This window comes from Xiphias gladius, chromosome 15, assembly GCF_016859285.1.
Source record: "Xiphias gladius isolate SHS-SW01 ecotype Sanya breed wild chromosome 15, ASM1685928v1, whole genome shotgun sequence".
In the NCBI taxonomy this organism is placed as follows: Eukaryota; Metazoa; Chordata; class Actinopteri; order Istiophoriformes; family Xiphiidae; genus Xiphias; species Xiphias gladius.
In genome coordinates this window covers 16,105,808-16,119,790 of record NC_053414.1, presented here as the reverse complement: position 1 = coordinate 16,119,790, position 13,983 = coordinate 16,105,808, and the positions used below count along the sequence as shown (strand labels likewise).

General features: G+C 39.4%; 1 protein-coding gene across 1 annotated transcript; it reads left to right on the top strand.

Moving 5' to 3' along the window:
* Positions 1–1,560: 1,560 nt before the first annotated feature.
* slc44a1a (solute carrier family 44 member 1a) lies at positions 1,561–10,513 on the top strand. The gene is made up of 16 exons (XM_040147146.1): positions 1,561–1,843; positions 2,121–2,207; positions 3,156–3,298; positions 4,466–4,602; positions 4,819–4,912; positions 5,377–5,546; positions 6,221–6,310; positions 6,470–6,612; positions 6,806–6,992; positions 8,128–8,296; positions 8,438–8,594; positions 8,743–8,826; positions 8,926–9,063; positions 9,190–9,426; positions 9,757–9,831; positions 10,081–10,513. Exons 1-16 carry the CDS (start codon positions 1,820–1,822, stop codon positions 10,102–10,104), a joined length of 1,959 nt encoding a protein of 652 aa, XP_040003080.1. The 5' UTR covers positions 1,561–1,819; the 3' UTR covers positions 10,105–10,513.
* Positions 10,514–13,983: the final 3,470 nt, after the last annotated feature.

Sequence of the window (13,983 nt, the reverse complement as noted above, 5' to 3'; positions counted from 1 at the left end):
TGTCAGCATGCATCCCCACTCAAGTGCCTCTGAACAAGTTGAGGTCCTGTGGTCCCCCAGCAGCGGGGCTACATGGGACTGCCTGCAATTAATCAGTAAATTAGCATTCGATGGAAGAAACGGGTTGTAATAACCTGACACAGACTGACGAGGACGACAGAAAAATTAAGTGTATCAACGTTGGGAAGACAAGCAACCACCTGGTCTTTTAGATGTAGTATAATTTTTAACATGTGGTTCGGTGACTTAGAGCACATTTTCTAGCCAACTTATTTATGCAGAAATGTAGGGTAACTGCGTGTCAGAAACTGCGTGGTGCCACTGAAACCTATCACACAGCCACTTATGTCCCAACGTGAGACTTGATAGAACTGCTAACACAGTATGGAGCAGGAGAAGCGCGTTGAGACTTCAACGTTTCAAATTTTAGACTCCCCAAGGAAAACATTCGTACATGGAAGCGCTCACGGCCACCAGCTGTTGCAAAAAGAAATCTCATAACCTGAGCTAAACCAGTCTATGAATCTTAATCTCATCATCACTCACCTCTGTGGGTTAAATATGGCAGCCGCAGGGTGGCACAGTTAGCAAACTTGCACTTCCTTCTGAACAGAATTAATTTTGGTCAGTAAAGCTTTCACGGTCTTTTTTATAGTCTAATTTTCTGCCATTGAGAGACAAGCCGGTTAGCAACTAGGAATATTCATCCAAAATTCTTCACAGTTAACAGTTGCATCTTTACGCCAGCAAACGGCGCCAAATTTTACACGTTTGTCCCCAATACTAAGTCAGTGTACCAATGTGCTGCTTTCAGGATACATGGTAACTTTCTAAATCTGAGACGGACTTCAGTTTTGATGGAAAACAATGATAGAAACACTACTACTACTATTACCACTTATAATAATAATAATAATAATAATAATAATAATAATAATAATAATAATAATAATAATAATAATAATAATAATAATAATAATGAGAAGAGGAAGAAGCAGAAGAAGAATTATAATAATAATTTCAGTTTGGGTGGGTTTCGGTTGATTTTAATGCTTTGTACAGTGTATAGCCTGTAGTCCTGTGCAAAAGTTTAAGGAACATGCTGTAAAGTGAGGATGCTTACAAAAAAAAATTTACATTAAGAGTTTTTATCAATCCATTACCTTCATACAATGTGCAGTAAGCAGAAAAAAAAACTAAATCCAATCAATACATTATCAATACATTATGATGTACAAGACATCATATTAAGCTTTGATTATAATAGCATACCTATTTGTTTTAGATTTTTACAACAAAGGTCAGTATGTTACGCATCAACATTCACTGATGAATATAAATCCCATGTGTAACTCATGAGGCATCAGAGGAGGTCTATGGATTCCTGCCGACTCTGTCTTCCAACTTCATTATTTAGAGGTGTTATTTCAACAAAGCCTCTGCATCTTCAGTGGCTTTGTTGAATGTTTCCACATAAGTCGTATTGCGATTGGACAAAAGCAGTCAGAAGAGCCTACAAAAAAACAAAACTCTCAGGAATTTGAGTTTCCCTGAAGGCAGCATAAGAAATGTGACTCCTTCCGCGTTTACCTGCTTCTCGAAACACAGGAACATTCACAAATGGGCGTTTGCCAATGAAGCGAACGGGACATGAATGAAAGTGTATATTTGTGTCCTTGCGCCGGTCATAGGGAAAAACAAAGAAGAGAGGGGGAAAGAGACAAGGAAAGGGACATGAGCTGAGAAAGTTTGACCGAAGAAAAGTCACTCAAAGTTTAGTTTTTGTTCAGCTGAAGTTGCCGTCTTCGCGTTTTTCACCATGGGATGTTGTAGCAGCACAGAGGTAAGTCCGGAATAAAACGTGACAGCAGTTGTGGCTACCGTGAAACTTTAAAACAGACCAGCTGTACTCATCCTCTGCGACGTCAACGTCACTGCTCCGGTAGCAGCAGCAGCAGCAGCAGCAGCAGCAGCCGCCGCCGCCTGTTTTACAGCAACAAGGCAATGGGCAGTTGGTCAGCTGATTTTCGGAGCAGCAGCGTCGCTATACTGCACCGCAGTCCCAACACAAACAGAACCGAGGGTTAACCGCTCCTGTCTGTTTATTTATGCCTTGGCAGAGGAAACGTGACTGGAAACCGCTGGAGGAGCGCAGCTGCACGGATATCCCATGGCTCATCATATTCACACTCTTTTGTACTGGAATGGTAAGTTTTTGGTTGAATGGGAGTTCGCCTGGGGTGTAGTTAAAAGCAGTCTGAAACATTAGCCCTGCATTAAATCCTACCTCCATGAGAGTTGTAATGACAGTTTTTGCCTGGAGCTTTTCAGAGAGGTGTTGAGTCAACTTTTGTGGTCATTTTGGAGGCTGCTGTGCAGCTGTTGAATTGTCTTGAGGGCAGTTTCTACTATTTAGTCCACCCCATTTATATCAATGAGCATAGAACTGTATTGCATTACGCTCCGTGTAACCCCATACAGTTATACAGCACCACAAACTGCGGCTTTCAAAATGAACATAAAGTTGACACCTTTCAAAAACATTAGGATTAAATCCAGTGTGTGTGTGTGTGTATTTATGCATGTGTCTCTCCTACATGCTTTTAGTCTACACTGACCAATCCATGAGTGCTTGGAAATAAAGTTAGAGAGCAGTGAATTGGCCCTTTAATACAAACAGCTAACCTTCGCATAACAGCCCTGCAGTAAATTCAGGTTTGGTTGAAAGGGGTTCAGAGACGTCCTGATTCAATTTCATGGTCATTTTGCAGGTCGTAGTTTGTGGTGTTGGTCAATTGCACTGCGTTATACTCAGTATGATGCAGTTCGGTTCGACAACACCACAAGCCTACAACCTTAATAATGATCATAAAGTTGAATCAAGGCATTTCTGATTCAGGTTCAACAACAACCGAACGTTATGACTTTCACAAAGGTAGGATTTATTGCAGGGCTGTTGGACTAAACTGCATTCGTTTTAGTTACTGAAGGCAAATTAAAAATGTGGTATTTTTTCAGAGTTCTAGATTTTGTCAACAAAAAACAAAAACAATATTAAAGATGAGTGCATGGTGCTATCTGCGTATTAATGTACTAAGTCTTAATATTTAATGCAGGTAGTTAAATTTATCTACTCTAATCTGTGTCATCTGCAGGTGTGTATTTGTGGCTATCTGATCGCCACAGGAGCTGCCTCCAGGCTTATCTCAGGATATGACAGTTACGGCAACACCTGTGGTCAGAATAACACCAAGATTGACGGAGTACCCCTCAGTGGCCTGGACATGAAAGAAAAAAAGTTAGTGTGATTATTTACAAATGACCAAACATGTGACATATGGGTTTATTTACATCAGATTTTCCAAATAGAATTTGTTATTATAGAATAAGAAACACTTAATGGAACGCTTAAAATTCCTGCTGTCCCCTAAGTACTTTCATCTGCTCTGTTTTCCTGATTGGATAGATCACAGTGACAGTTTATCCAGTTGTAGTTTCATTACATTAGAGCAGACATGTTGAGACCTCTTTTGCATCCTGTAGTTGAGTGTTGGTGGCACAGAAGAAGCCATTCGGCATTACATGTGTGCATGCAAGGATTGCATCATGTAGTCCTAATCTAATTTGCCACAACGAAAGCGGTTGCTGCATTTGTAAACACTTCAGTTTCCCTCCTGTTCCGGTGTACACGGCTGTCCTGACCATGACCTACTTACGTTTACCCAGAAAAGTAGAAGCTCCAGATAGCAGTGCAATAACTCACTCTCACACAAAAGTTGCAGAAGTTGTCAACAGAAAACATATCAGGGAAAATTCTCCGTTCGGCACGGTCCGATGCTCGGTCTGTCCGAGCAACTTAATTTGCATAAATTGAAGGTGTCATCAGTCAGAGGGTTAATGCAGATTAATATCACCAACCCAGAGCTACGCTGACCCATCGCCGCACTGTGTTCTGCTGCTCAAGTTCTTCATATATCTGAATGAATAGCATATTTTAAGAGCATATCTCTCAATTTATGATTTCTCTCTAAGAAAGTCCAGGTTAATTCGATATACTTATCATCTGTAGAGAAATGTCACAAATTCTCCTCGTCATAATTTATGTGAGGAGTCTTTGATTATATTCCCTCTTTTGGTCAGTAGCTTTCCATCAGCATGCAGCCTGCAGGCCCAGTTTTACTGAAACAATGGGTCATGCTTTATTGACGGGCTGATTGCCCATGGGGGCTTGGAATAAAAGGCGTTTCTGCTACAAAGAAGCATCTGTGTGACAGGGTAGCAAATGTCAACATCTTTCATTTTCTTCCCAGACAGAACAGTTCCAACTGGCATAATAATAACAAAATACACTGATATTTTCATCAAGGGAAGAAAAAAAAGTTTCTTATTTTAGAGGGAAGGTTGTGGCAGCACGCTATACTGAACAGTTAATAAAACCTGAACTTCTGATTTGTCTTCCTCTCAGGTATGTTTTCTTTCTAGAGCCTTGCAACCTTGACCTCATTAACAGGAGGATCAAGTCCGTTGCCCTGTGTGTCTCCAAATGCCCCGATACTGAACTGAAGACACACAATGATTTAAAGAAGTTTGCTCTGAATAATGGTGAGAAAACTGCACATGTGAAAAATATTTTAGAGAAAAAGTCGTGCGGTGTATTACCTGAGAGTTTCGGTTTACTGATATTTACATGTATCTATAGTAAATGTTGGACATAAATACGATATACATTGAATACCTTTATAACTGCTTGCAGACAGGTTTTAAAGTATTTTATTGAAACTGAACATGTAATCTAATTTTTGGTTTTCCTTTTGTAAGGCTCTCATCTCTGTTCCTATGATGTTTCTCCTACAAGATACACGAGCCATTCAGAGAGATTCACTAAATGCCCCAAACTCCCTGTTTCACAAAGGTAATCAAGCGTATCCTTTAGCTTTTAATAAAATACAAACTCATAAACAAGAACGTTACTTCAGCAGTTTTTCTCCCCTGTTGTTAATGCCATCATTGTTATCTCCTGGAAAAAGGCACATCCAGTAAGAGCTTATCAAGGGTTTAGTGAAGCTGATGTGGGTACAATATGTTTAAACCAGGACAGCAACCGACAGAGATGTCTATGTCTCTGGTGCTAACGGGGGAAACTGCTATCTTTTTAGCATAGCTTTGTTTCCTATTTGTTTTAAATTGTTTTTGACACGATTTTACTTACAAGTCCAAAAGTTCATTCATTCAGTCATTATTTACACACATTCCAGGACCAAGAAGGACCAAACAACAAAATTATAGATAGTTTTCCACAGTCCATAGTCTTCTGCTTCAAGGACTGTTCATTAAAAATAAATTATCCTCTGTTCTTCATCTTTTGCATGTTTGCAGTAAGGCTATCCCGCTGTTCCACCGCTGTATTCCTGTGGATATCAGCTGCTATGCTGAATTTGCTCAGGCATTCATCACATTTGTCAGTGACAACACTGTGCTGCGCCGGGTGATTGCTGGGGTGATGGCCAGCAAGGAGATCATCATGGGCCTTTGTGTTATGGCTTTAGGTATAACACATGGTTACATCAGGCTTACCATATGCATGTTCATCTCTACAATGATTCTATCTTGCTTTTATCCTCTGAGAAACTACTGGTATTTTTTTTTTTTTTTGTTGCTGTTGTTTTTTTTTAATTATTTATTTCTCTGCTGCTCCCACATCACAGCTTTAATTGCTCAGGAGGATTTGGTAGGAAGGCAACTGTCGGAAGAGAAGCTATTTTTGTCAAAATAATAACAGGAAATGTCTGAGCGGTTACACCATGGTATCCGCTGAAGTTTAGCCCACAGGCATTAATTTAAGGTCTGCTCCAATTCTTCTCATTGGTACAGCAGAAAAGACAAAAATGATCTATGACAGTTTTAGACCCCTTCCGTCTCCACTAATTGATCTTTGTTAGCTGTCAAGGCTGAGTGATTTATAACAGGACAATCTTTCCTTTCGTGGGATGTCTGGGCTTTTAAATGAACCACAACCACTCGTATATAGATAAATTGCAATCATTAGTGTGTTTTATTTATGTTACAGATGAAGAAAACGTTACAATGAACAGATACCATAAAATCAGCACCTATTGTGCAGCTTGATGCAGCTTTTTCCATGTTAGCGGTGTTTCATGTACTCATATGATGCGCTGTTTTTTGGTTTGGTTTTTTTTGTTGTTTTTTCTCTCTGATGCAGTTCTGTCCCTGATCATGATGGTCATCATTCGTTACATCTCCAAAGTGCTGGTGTGGATTCTAACGGTTCTGGTAATCATCGGCTCTATAGGTGACTTTCAAAAGCAACACTCTCTACAGTTTATAGCACTCATTCACTTAGCCGTGCAATTCATTTTGACCTTTTTTGAAAATGTTCATGTTTTATTCTGGCACTCTTAGTTACATGATGCTGAGAGAAGACAACAGTTTCTGCTCTGATCCTTTGCAGGTGGGACAGGCCTCCTCTGGTGGCTGTACGCTGATCACAGGAATGCCCTTAAAAATAACACCACATCAGCATTTGGGAACGAAGTGGCCTCAGACAATGTCAAGGCCCTGCTTGTGTATGCAATTGGCGCCACAATTTTCACAGTATGTCTGACAGCACAGATACTGTATGTGTGCATGTATGTGTGTTTCACAAAGTACACAATAGGACTTCTTGTACAACTCTTTCCTGGAACAAACAGAAAAGATCTACTTGTTTAAATTGAATCATCTAACTCCACAGTTCCTTTGAATGATTGTAATAGATTACTAGAAATCTCTTGGTGTAAACTTTCAGGTGGTTCTCTTGCTGGTGATGTTCTTCATGAGGAAGCGTGTGGCCCTCACCATCTCCCTGTTCCATGTGGCGGGTAAAGTGTTCATCCATCTTCCCCTGCTGGTCCTGCAGCCATTCTGGACCTTCATCTGCCTCATGCTCTTCTGGGTCTACTGGATCGCTGTACTTCTCTTCCTCGGGACTGCAGGTTAGGACAAAGGCTGGTGGAGAGATCCAGTACTGGTGGTTTATTTATGTGGATATTTGTCAGATTCAAAACTGCATCCACCATTCAGAATGCTTTTGCTGGTGCATACTTGCTTCAAACTAGTTTTTAAGCTCAATGCAGCACACAAACTAGTTTCAAGCATCAGATGTGTTAAACCATTTCCCGAACAAGTAGAATATAAAAACTTTATTGTGACATTTTGGTTTCGTCTCACAACTAAACTCCCACGTCTGGAATCTTGTGCTAGTCTCATGATGTGGGTAGATGGAGTCAAAGAACCACTTCTCTCTTCATCTCCCACTTCTCTTTTCTACAGTGGATTTTTAATTCAACCAAAGCAGTATTTAAAGCAACAGGCCAGCACAAGTGAAGTCAAAACGTCATCATGTTCACTATTTTTTTTTGGTTATGTTGTGGTAAGTATGGGAATAGGCAAACATTAACTATCACAACTGCGGCTACAGTGAAACGATAATTTACAGTTACAGTGAACTCTCGCCTCAGTGCCTTTGTATTATAAATATACAATATAGTAAAACTTTCCCAGTTTATATCTATTGGTTCGATTAGTTAAATCAAATCTTTGACTTGTTTGAACTCCTTCCCTTCAGAAGTGTGAACAAGAAGATTGTGTAGCTGTTTTGTAGAGGAGATGTTGCAAAATGCCATAATGAATTAATGTCATAGAGTAAAAAGTAGTGAATTTAGGTATAAAATATGGTATATTTTGATGTGCATCTCAGACACTTAGTCCCCAGTTAGTTTTTGGCATAGTGTTTTGTTTTGTTTTAATTACATTTTTTGAGCATTTTATGCCTTTTAGTAGAGTTGTTGAGTTGTCTATTAAGAAACGGCAGAAAATGAGGGTCAGTGGCCTCAACAATACCAAATGCTAGAGGAGAGCTTCGAGTTCATAAAGAACAGCGGTGACAAGACAGTGAGCTGAGCTGTTTGATGCAGACATATATTAATTACAGGGAAAAGTCAGTCAGGTACAATTGATTGCACTTGTTTCCAGGTAGAATGCTTAAAAAATACCAAGAAAATACAAAGGGACGGATATTACAGGCATGAAAATATTTTGTCCAGACTCACACTCGTATTCTCCTGACAGGGACGCCAATAAAGAACAACTCCACAGGTGTGGTTGAATATCAAGTGCAAGGACCTCTTCAGTACTTGGTGTGGTATCATGCCGTGGGTCTCATCTGGATCAGTGAGTTCATTCTTGCCTTCCAGCAGATGACCATTGCTGGAGCTGTGGTCACCTACTATTTCACAAGGTAGGAAGAAAGTAACAGAGAATAATCTGTATTTTAGCACACAGAAGACTTAATGTCTTTGGTGTCATATTTATTTTATAAGTCAGTGTTTAGGCTATATAATATCAATTATGTCTTCTCCCTGTACCTGATTTTCTTAAGGAATAAGTCCCAGATGCCAGCCACTCCCATCCTTTCTTCCATGGCACGTACCATCCGCTACCACCTGGGCACTCTGGCCAAAGGCTCCTTCATCATCACACTTGTTAAGATCCCTCGTCTCATCCTAACATACATCCACAGCCAGCTCAAAGGAAAGGTGAGCTGTGAAATTATTACTTTAAGTTTAGAAAACTCCATTACATACTCACATCAAGTGGGTAAGCGATGCCAATTCTGGCATTTTTCATATGTATGTATACACGCTGTTGTTAAGAAAACCTGTAAATTTCTTCATTTTCTCATAGGAAAATGCCTGTGCTCGTTGCATGCTGAAAGCTTGTGTCTGCTGTTTGTGGTGTCTTGAGAAGTGTCTGGCATACTTGAATCAGGTAAGTAATCTAAGTTGGGTGAAGGAAGAAAATCTAGTACACAGTAGATTCAAGATCCCAAGCATCTGCGGTCAACATGTCCATGTCATATATTTTCAGAATGCTTACACTGCGACAGCCATCAACAGCACCAGCTTCTGCACCTCCGCCCGTGACGCTTTCCTCATCCTGGTGGAGAATGCTCTCCAAGTGGCCGCCATAAACACTGTGGGCGACTTTGTCCTCTTCTTGGGAAAGGTACCAAGCAGGGACATGCTCTGCTGTATTGTCCATTGAAACAATTTTGGAGCTTTTCGTGTGGGATACTCCCCCAAACAAACAGACCTTAATGTTCTCTAACCAGCCTTAAATCTGCACTCTCAGGTGCTCATAGTCTCCTGTACAGCTTTTGCTGGCGTCCTGGCTCTGAACTACCAGAGGGACTACACTGTGTGGGTGCTGCCTCTCCTCATCGTCTGTCTGTTTGCCTTCCTTGTGGCCCACTGCTTCCTTTCTGTGTTTGAAAATGTGGTTGATGTCCTCTTCCTCTGCTTTGCCGTGGACACAAAGTACAATGATGGAAGCCCTGGACGGGAGTACTACATGGACAAGGCCTTAATGGTGAGAGTATATGAGGGTTATTGTTTCTTATATGCCTTTGGAGGCTCAATATTTGGCAAATATTGGATTTTTAATTTATTTATTTTGGCCCAGTAGTTTTCATAACATTAGGATTTTTCTTTTTTTTTATTGTGTTGTTGTCCGGGTCAAAAACATGTGGATAGGGTGAAATCAAAAAGTGTTTTTCTAATTGACATTTTGATTTCTTGGACATTTGTGAACTTTAAGGAGCATTTTTGCCCCAGTTCTTTCTGATCCTTTTATACTTTACAAGAAGAGAAAGTAAAGTAACTGTTCTATAACTGCTGTAACTGCTGCTTTCCCTCCCAGGAATTTGTTGAGAACAGTAAGAAATTGGGTCGGTACAAGCCAGATGAAGGAGATGGACGGGAGATGAAGTCAATGGTGAGTTGGAAAATCTTTGTAGTCTTATCAGTATATTGTATGTAAACTGTTCCAGTGCAGTTGGAAGGCAAATAAAGAACGAACTTGTGAAATGCTGCAAAAATACACTGTGCGCATTCAGAATCAATAAATAAATTAACCACCAGGTTGTGTGTGATTGTAACACAAGGTATTTTGTGATTGTGAATCAGATGATGACAAAGTGAGTAAATATTCCTTTTTTTAATTTTTTTTTTTTATCTCTTATAGGCACGTGGGGGGACTTTAGCTTGACCAAGTGTCAGAAAGACTGCCAAAACCACTAAAAATCCTCTAAAGCTTAACACTCCAGGGATATCAGTAAGATAATACCTTTTTACATAGAAGCTTTACACACCTTCAATGAAAGATGCATTGAGTTTTATTATTAAGTTTGACACTAATAGTTTTATAGCAAAAGCTCATTTGGGTTGGTGTTTGTTTGATTGATAAGGTGGATTAGATAGTCTTATCTTTTTCTTATATACCCGAGTTTTCCCTTTTTATTACATTTTAAATAACAATATTAATGATTTAACATGGTTTAACATGTTTGTTTTCCTTTTTGAGTAGTGTTGGCTGTAGTTTGAATGGCTCAGTGTACATTTTGAAATGGATAGCTAACTATGTTTTGTCAAAGGCTCTTCAAGTTGTTTATTACTTATTAAATTTTTATACTTAAATAAAACAGTGAGTTTTTTTTTTGTTTGACCTTTTGTCCACATCTAAAAAACCCTGCGGAGAATCGATCAAACAGTAGACTGTGGCTGGAGAAGAAACACTCTATGTGTTTCTTCTCCAGCCACAGTCTACTGCGGGTAATGTTTTTGAATTTCAGCTGAGATATCCCAACATATATGGCCAATCTACTGCACATAGTGTAACTTGGCGCAACTATGAACTCCTTCCTGTCACACATACATATTACATCACCCACTTCTAGTCAGCAGGGGGCAGCAAATGAATCAAATGCACAAGCACACAGACAACAAAAAATAAACTGAGATAAACTGCGTAATGAAGCACTGGCATTTACAAAGGGAGGGCAACTTTGTTCCAAATATTCAGCTGTGGGGTATTAGCTCAACCACCTGAGGGCAGTAAATCCTCTAAAATGAATGACATTTCCACTGTGTATCCACTTCGTACTCATTTCTCTAATTTCTCATTACTTTTTTGACTTACTTCCCATATTTCATGACTTGATTCTGATTTTAATTAGAAAGATGAAACCTAAATGAAGTAGTTGGTAACTTTTGAGAAATTTGACGAAAATGTTTAAAACTGAGTTTTTATATGTAGATGAAATGTCTTCGTATAGTTACAACTGAACCAAATATCTCTCTGTATATAGTGTACTCTCATAGTGTTGACAATAGCTGTGATTCTGCAGGTATATCTATAATATATTTTTCAACACATTTTAAATGTATATTATTTCTACATAGGCAGTTGGGCTTTTTTTTTTGTAGATGTTAAAATATGTACATATTCTGAAGTAAATACACTATATATAACGTAGGGTTTTTTTCCTTTGAAATTTAAAATTTACAGGAAATTACTGAGGTCACCTTGTACATTAGAAATGTTTATGATCACCATGGACGTAGACTGGCCTGCCATAAATCTGTTTTCCCATGAGTGAATCCTCAATCTACTAATGTAAAGATTACCGCCTCACCCCCTCCTGTTTCTTTCCAGTCCACCGTTGACCAGGCGAGAATCAAGCCACTAAGCAGTTAGAGGTTATTGATGGGAGAGCTCTCTCTGCACAGGACTGTCCACCTCCATAAAACACAAAAATCCAGAGGAAAACAACTCGATGGCTTGTAGTGAGTCACGCCTAAGTGATTTATGTAGTACTTACAGAAAACTAACCACTCCTGGAAACCCTTTGTCATTGGGTTAACAGACAGAAAAACATGTTTTAGTGGAGACCGCCTCGGCAGGAAGCGGCAGACATTTGACTGCTAAATTTTTTTTTTTTTTTTTTTTCCTTGGTAACCTTTACGTGAGAAATTATGACCTGGTTATTGTAGAGAACAAAGCAGGCAGACCTGTGAGTTAATACCTGGAATTTTACTGAGCCAAATCAGTTACATTTCAATTCTTATGAAAGCCAGATCCTCTAAAACATATCTTATATATATTTATTATTTATTATATTTTATAAGACTATATAGATTAGATTTCTTTGAATTATACTGTATTTAGGACTCTGTGGGTTTTTAAAAAATATATGTATATTTCTCATATATATATATATAACATGAAGTATCTGCAGGAAAATTTAAAGTTTATTGTTGCTTCTCTGAAACATTTTAAATGAATATAATTTATGTATAATTTCGAGCCCTTTTTGATATTTTAAAATCTCAATCAACATATTCTGAAGTGTCTGTGCATTTTATTTATTTATTTGTAATCATATGCTTCTTGACAGAAGCTCTAAAGCTCTGGTTCAACTAGTAAATGGATTACAACCGTTAAACCTGTCCTGTCCCACTGCTGCATGGATGTCTATTGTCTGTGCTGACTCTGGCACAGTAACATGAGCCTGCTGTGTGCGTGCGCGCGCGCTTGTGTGTGTTGACCAACAGTGACTTAACCATAGAGGTGAGCCATACTGCATCCTCAGCAGCTTGCCCTGGAAGCCCGACTCAGACCTTTTCAATGGTTCTTACATTTAGTACAGAAACTAGACTTGAACAATGAAAACGAGCCCACAATGCTGCTGTAGACATGCAAACATAAAGCAAAGCGGTTAAAAAAACAATAAAGAGCGATGACAGGGATCATAATCATTATTAACAGAGGAAGAGAACACATTATCGTTGTATTATGTCTAATAGCACACATTTAGTAGGTGAATACGACTCACACAGCAACAGTACCGCATCATGCATCGGAGTGTTGAAGTGATAAAAGAACCTGCGTCATAGAGCACTGCTTATCCAAGAAACCTGATTTCTGAACATCAAAAGTGCTTCCTGCAATTTGGGGCATTTCCCACCAGTGCTCAGTCATTCTGTCTCCCCGTACACCGGCAGATGACTTTTTGCTGTTGGACTGTCTCCAACAACAGGATCCAGTGTGTGGAAATTAGCCAATGAGATGGTATCTCTCCACATTTCTTTCATGGTCAACACATACAGGCGGAGGATTTGATATTTACCCAGCAACTTCCCTCTTTGGAGCTGCTGACAGGTCCTGTTGCCAACATACACACACACACAAACACACACATTTATGGATTGTGGGAGTTCCTGCAGCCTGCTTACACCGGACTGGATGTAAGAAAAAAAGGATGTAGTTCTCACCTCAAAAAACGGAAACGAGGTTTTCCAGGTCAGTGAATGTGCCTTTTTCCTGTACTAATTTATTTAGTGTATGTGTTTTGCTCTACATGTGTTTACGTGTGTTCGCCTGTGCTGCGCGTATGCATGCATGTATGGAATATGGTGTGGGTGTGACAGTGACTCATAAATCATTCACCTGTACTTCTCCTACGTAATGCAGTAATGCTCTTGCACGCAGAACTCATTGCCCACAAACAAGCAGAGTTTGTCACTCCTGACCACTGTCAGCTGTCTCCCTCTTGAAATTTGAGTCATGCATAAACACTTGCAACTTCCGCTTATGGCGGATGTGTCTTTTCATCTTAAGAACCAACTATACACCTTAACAGCAGCTGTACACTTTAAAATGGGAGACAAGCGCGGACCTCAACACCTATCGCACAAAGCCCTCCTCAACGTGTCTGTCTTTTTTCTAAATATAAGCGCATAGAGAACTGAAACGAGATGTGCGCAAAAAATGTGGTCACGCGGTTTTCTACATGTCTTCTGTCCTCCAAGTAACACACGTGACAACACAGTCAAGCAAACATTGGTCAATATAGCTTTTATTTCAGCAAATCATACATACACTGTAAAAAATGCATCTGTATCATAACTTTTAAACACTATCAGAGTGTGTGATGATAGTGTGCAATTGGTTGAGAGTGGCTACAGTGTCTGAGGTCATTAAAATGATTTGCATGTCATCACACTCATGAAACAGCACACTTTAAGACTGAAATGTTCTCCATTTCGTAAAGTGAATTGAAATTCCAAGTTAAAAGGAATGAGGGGA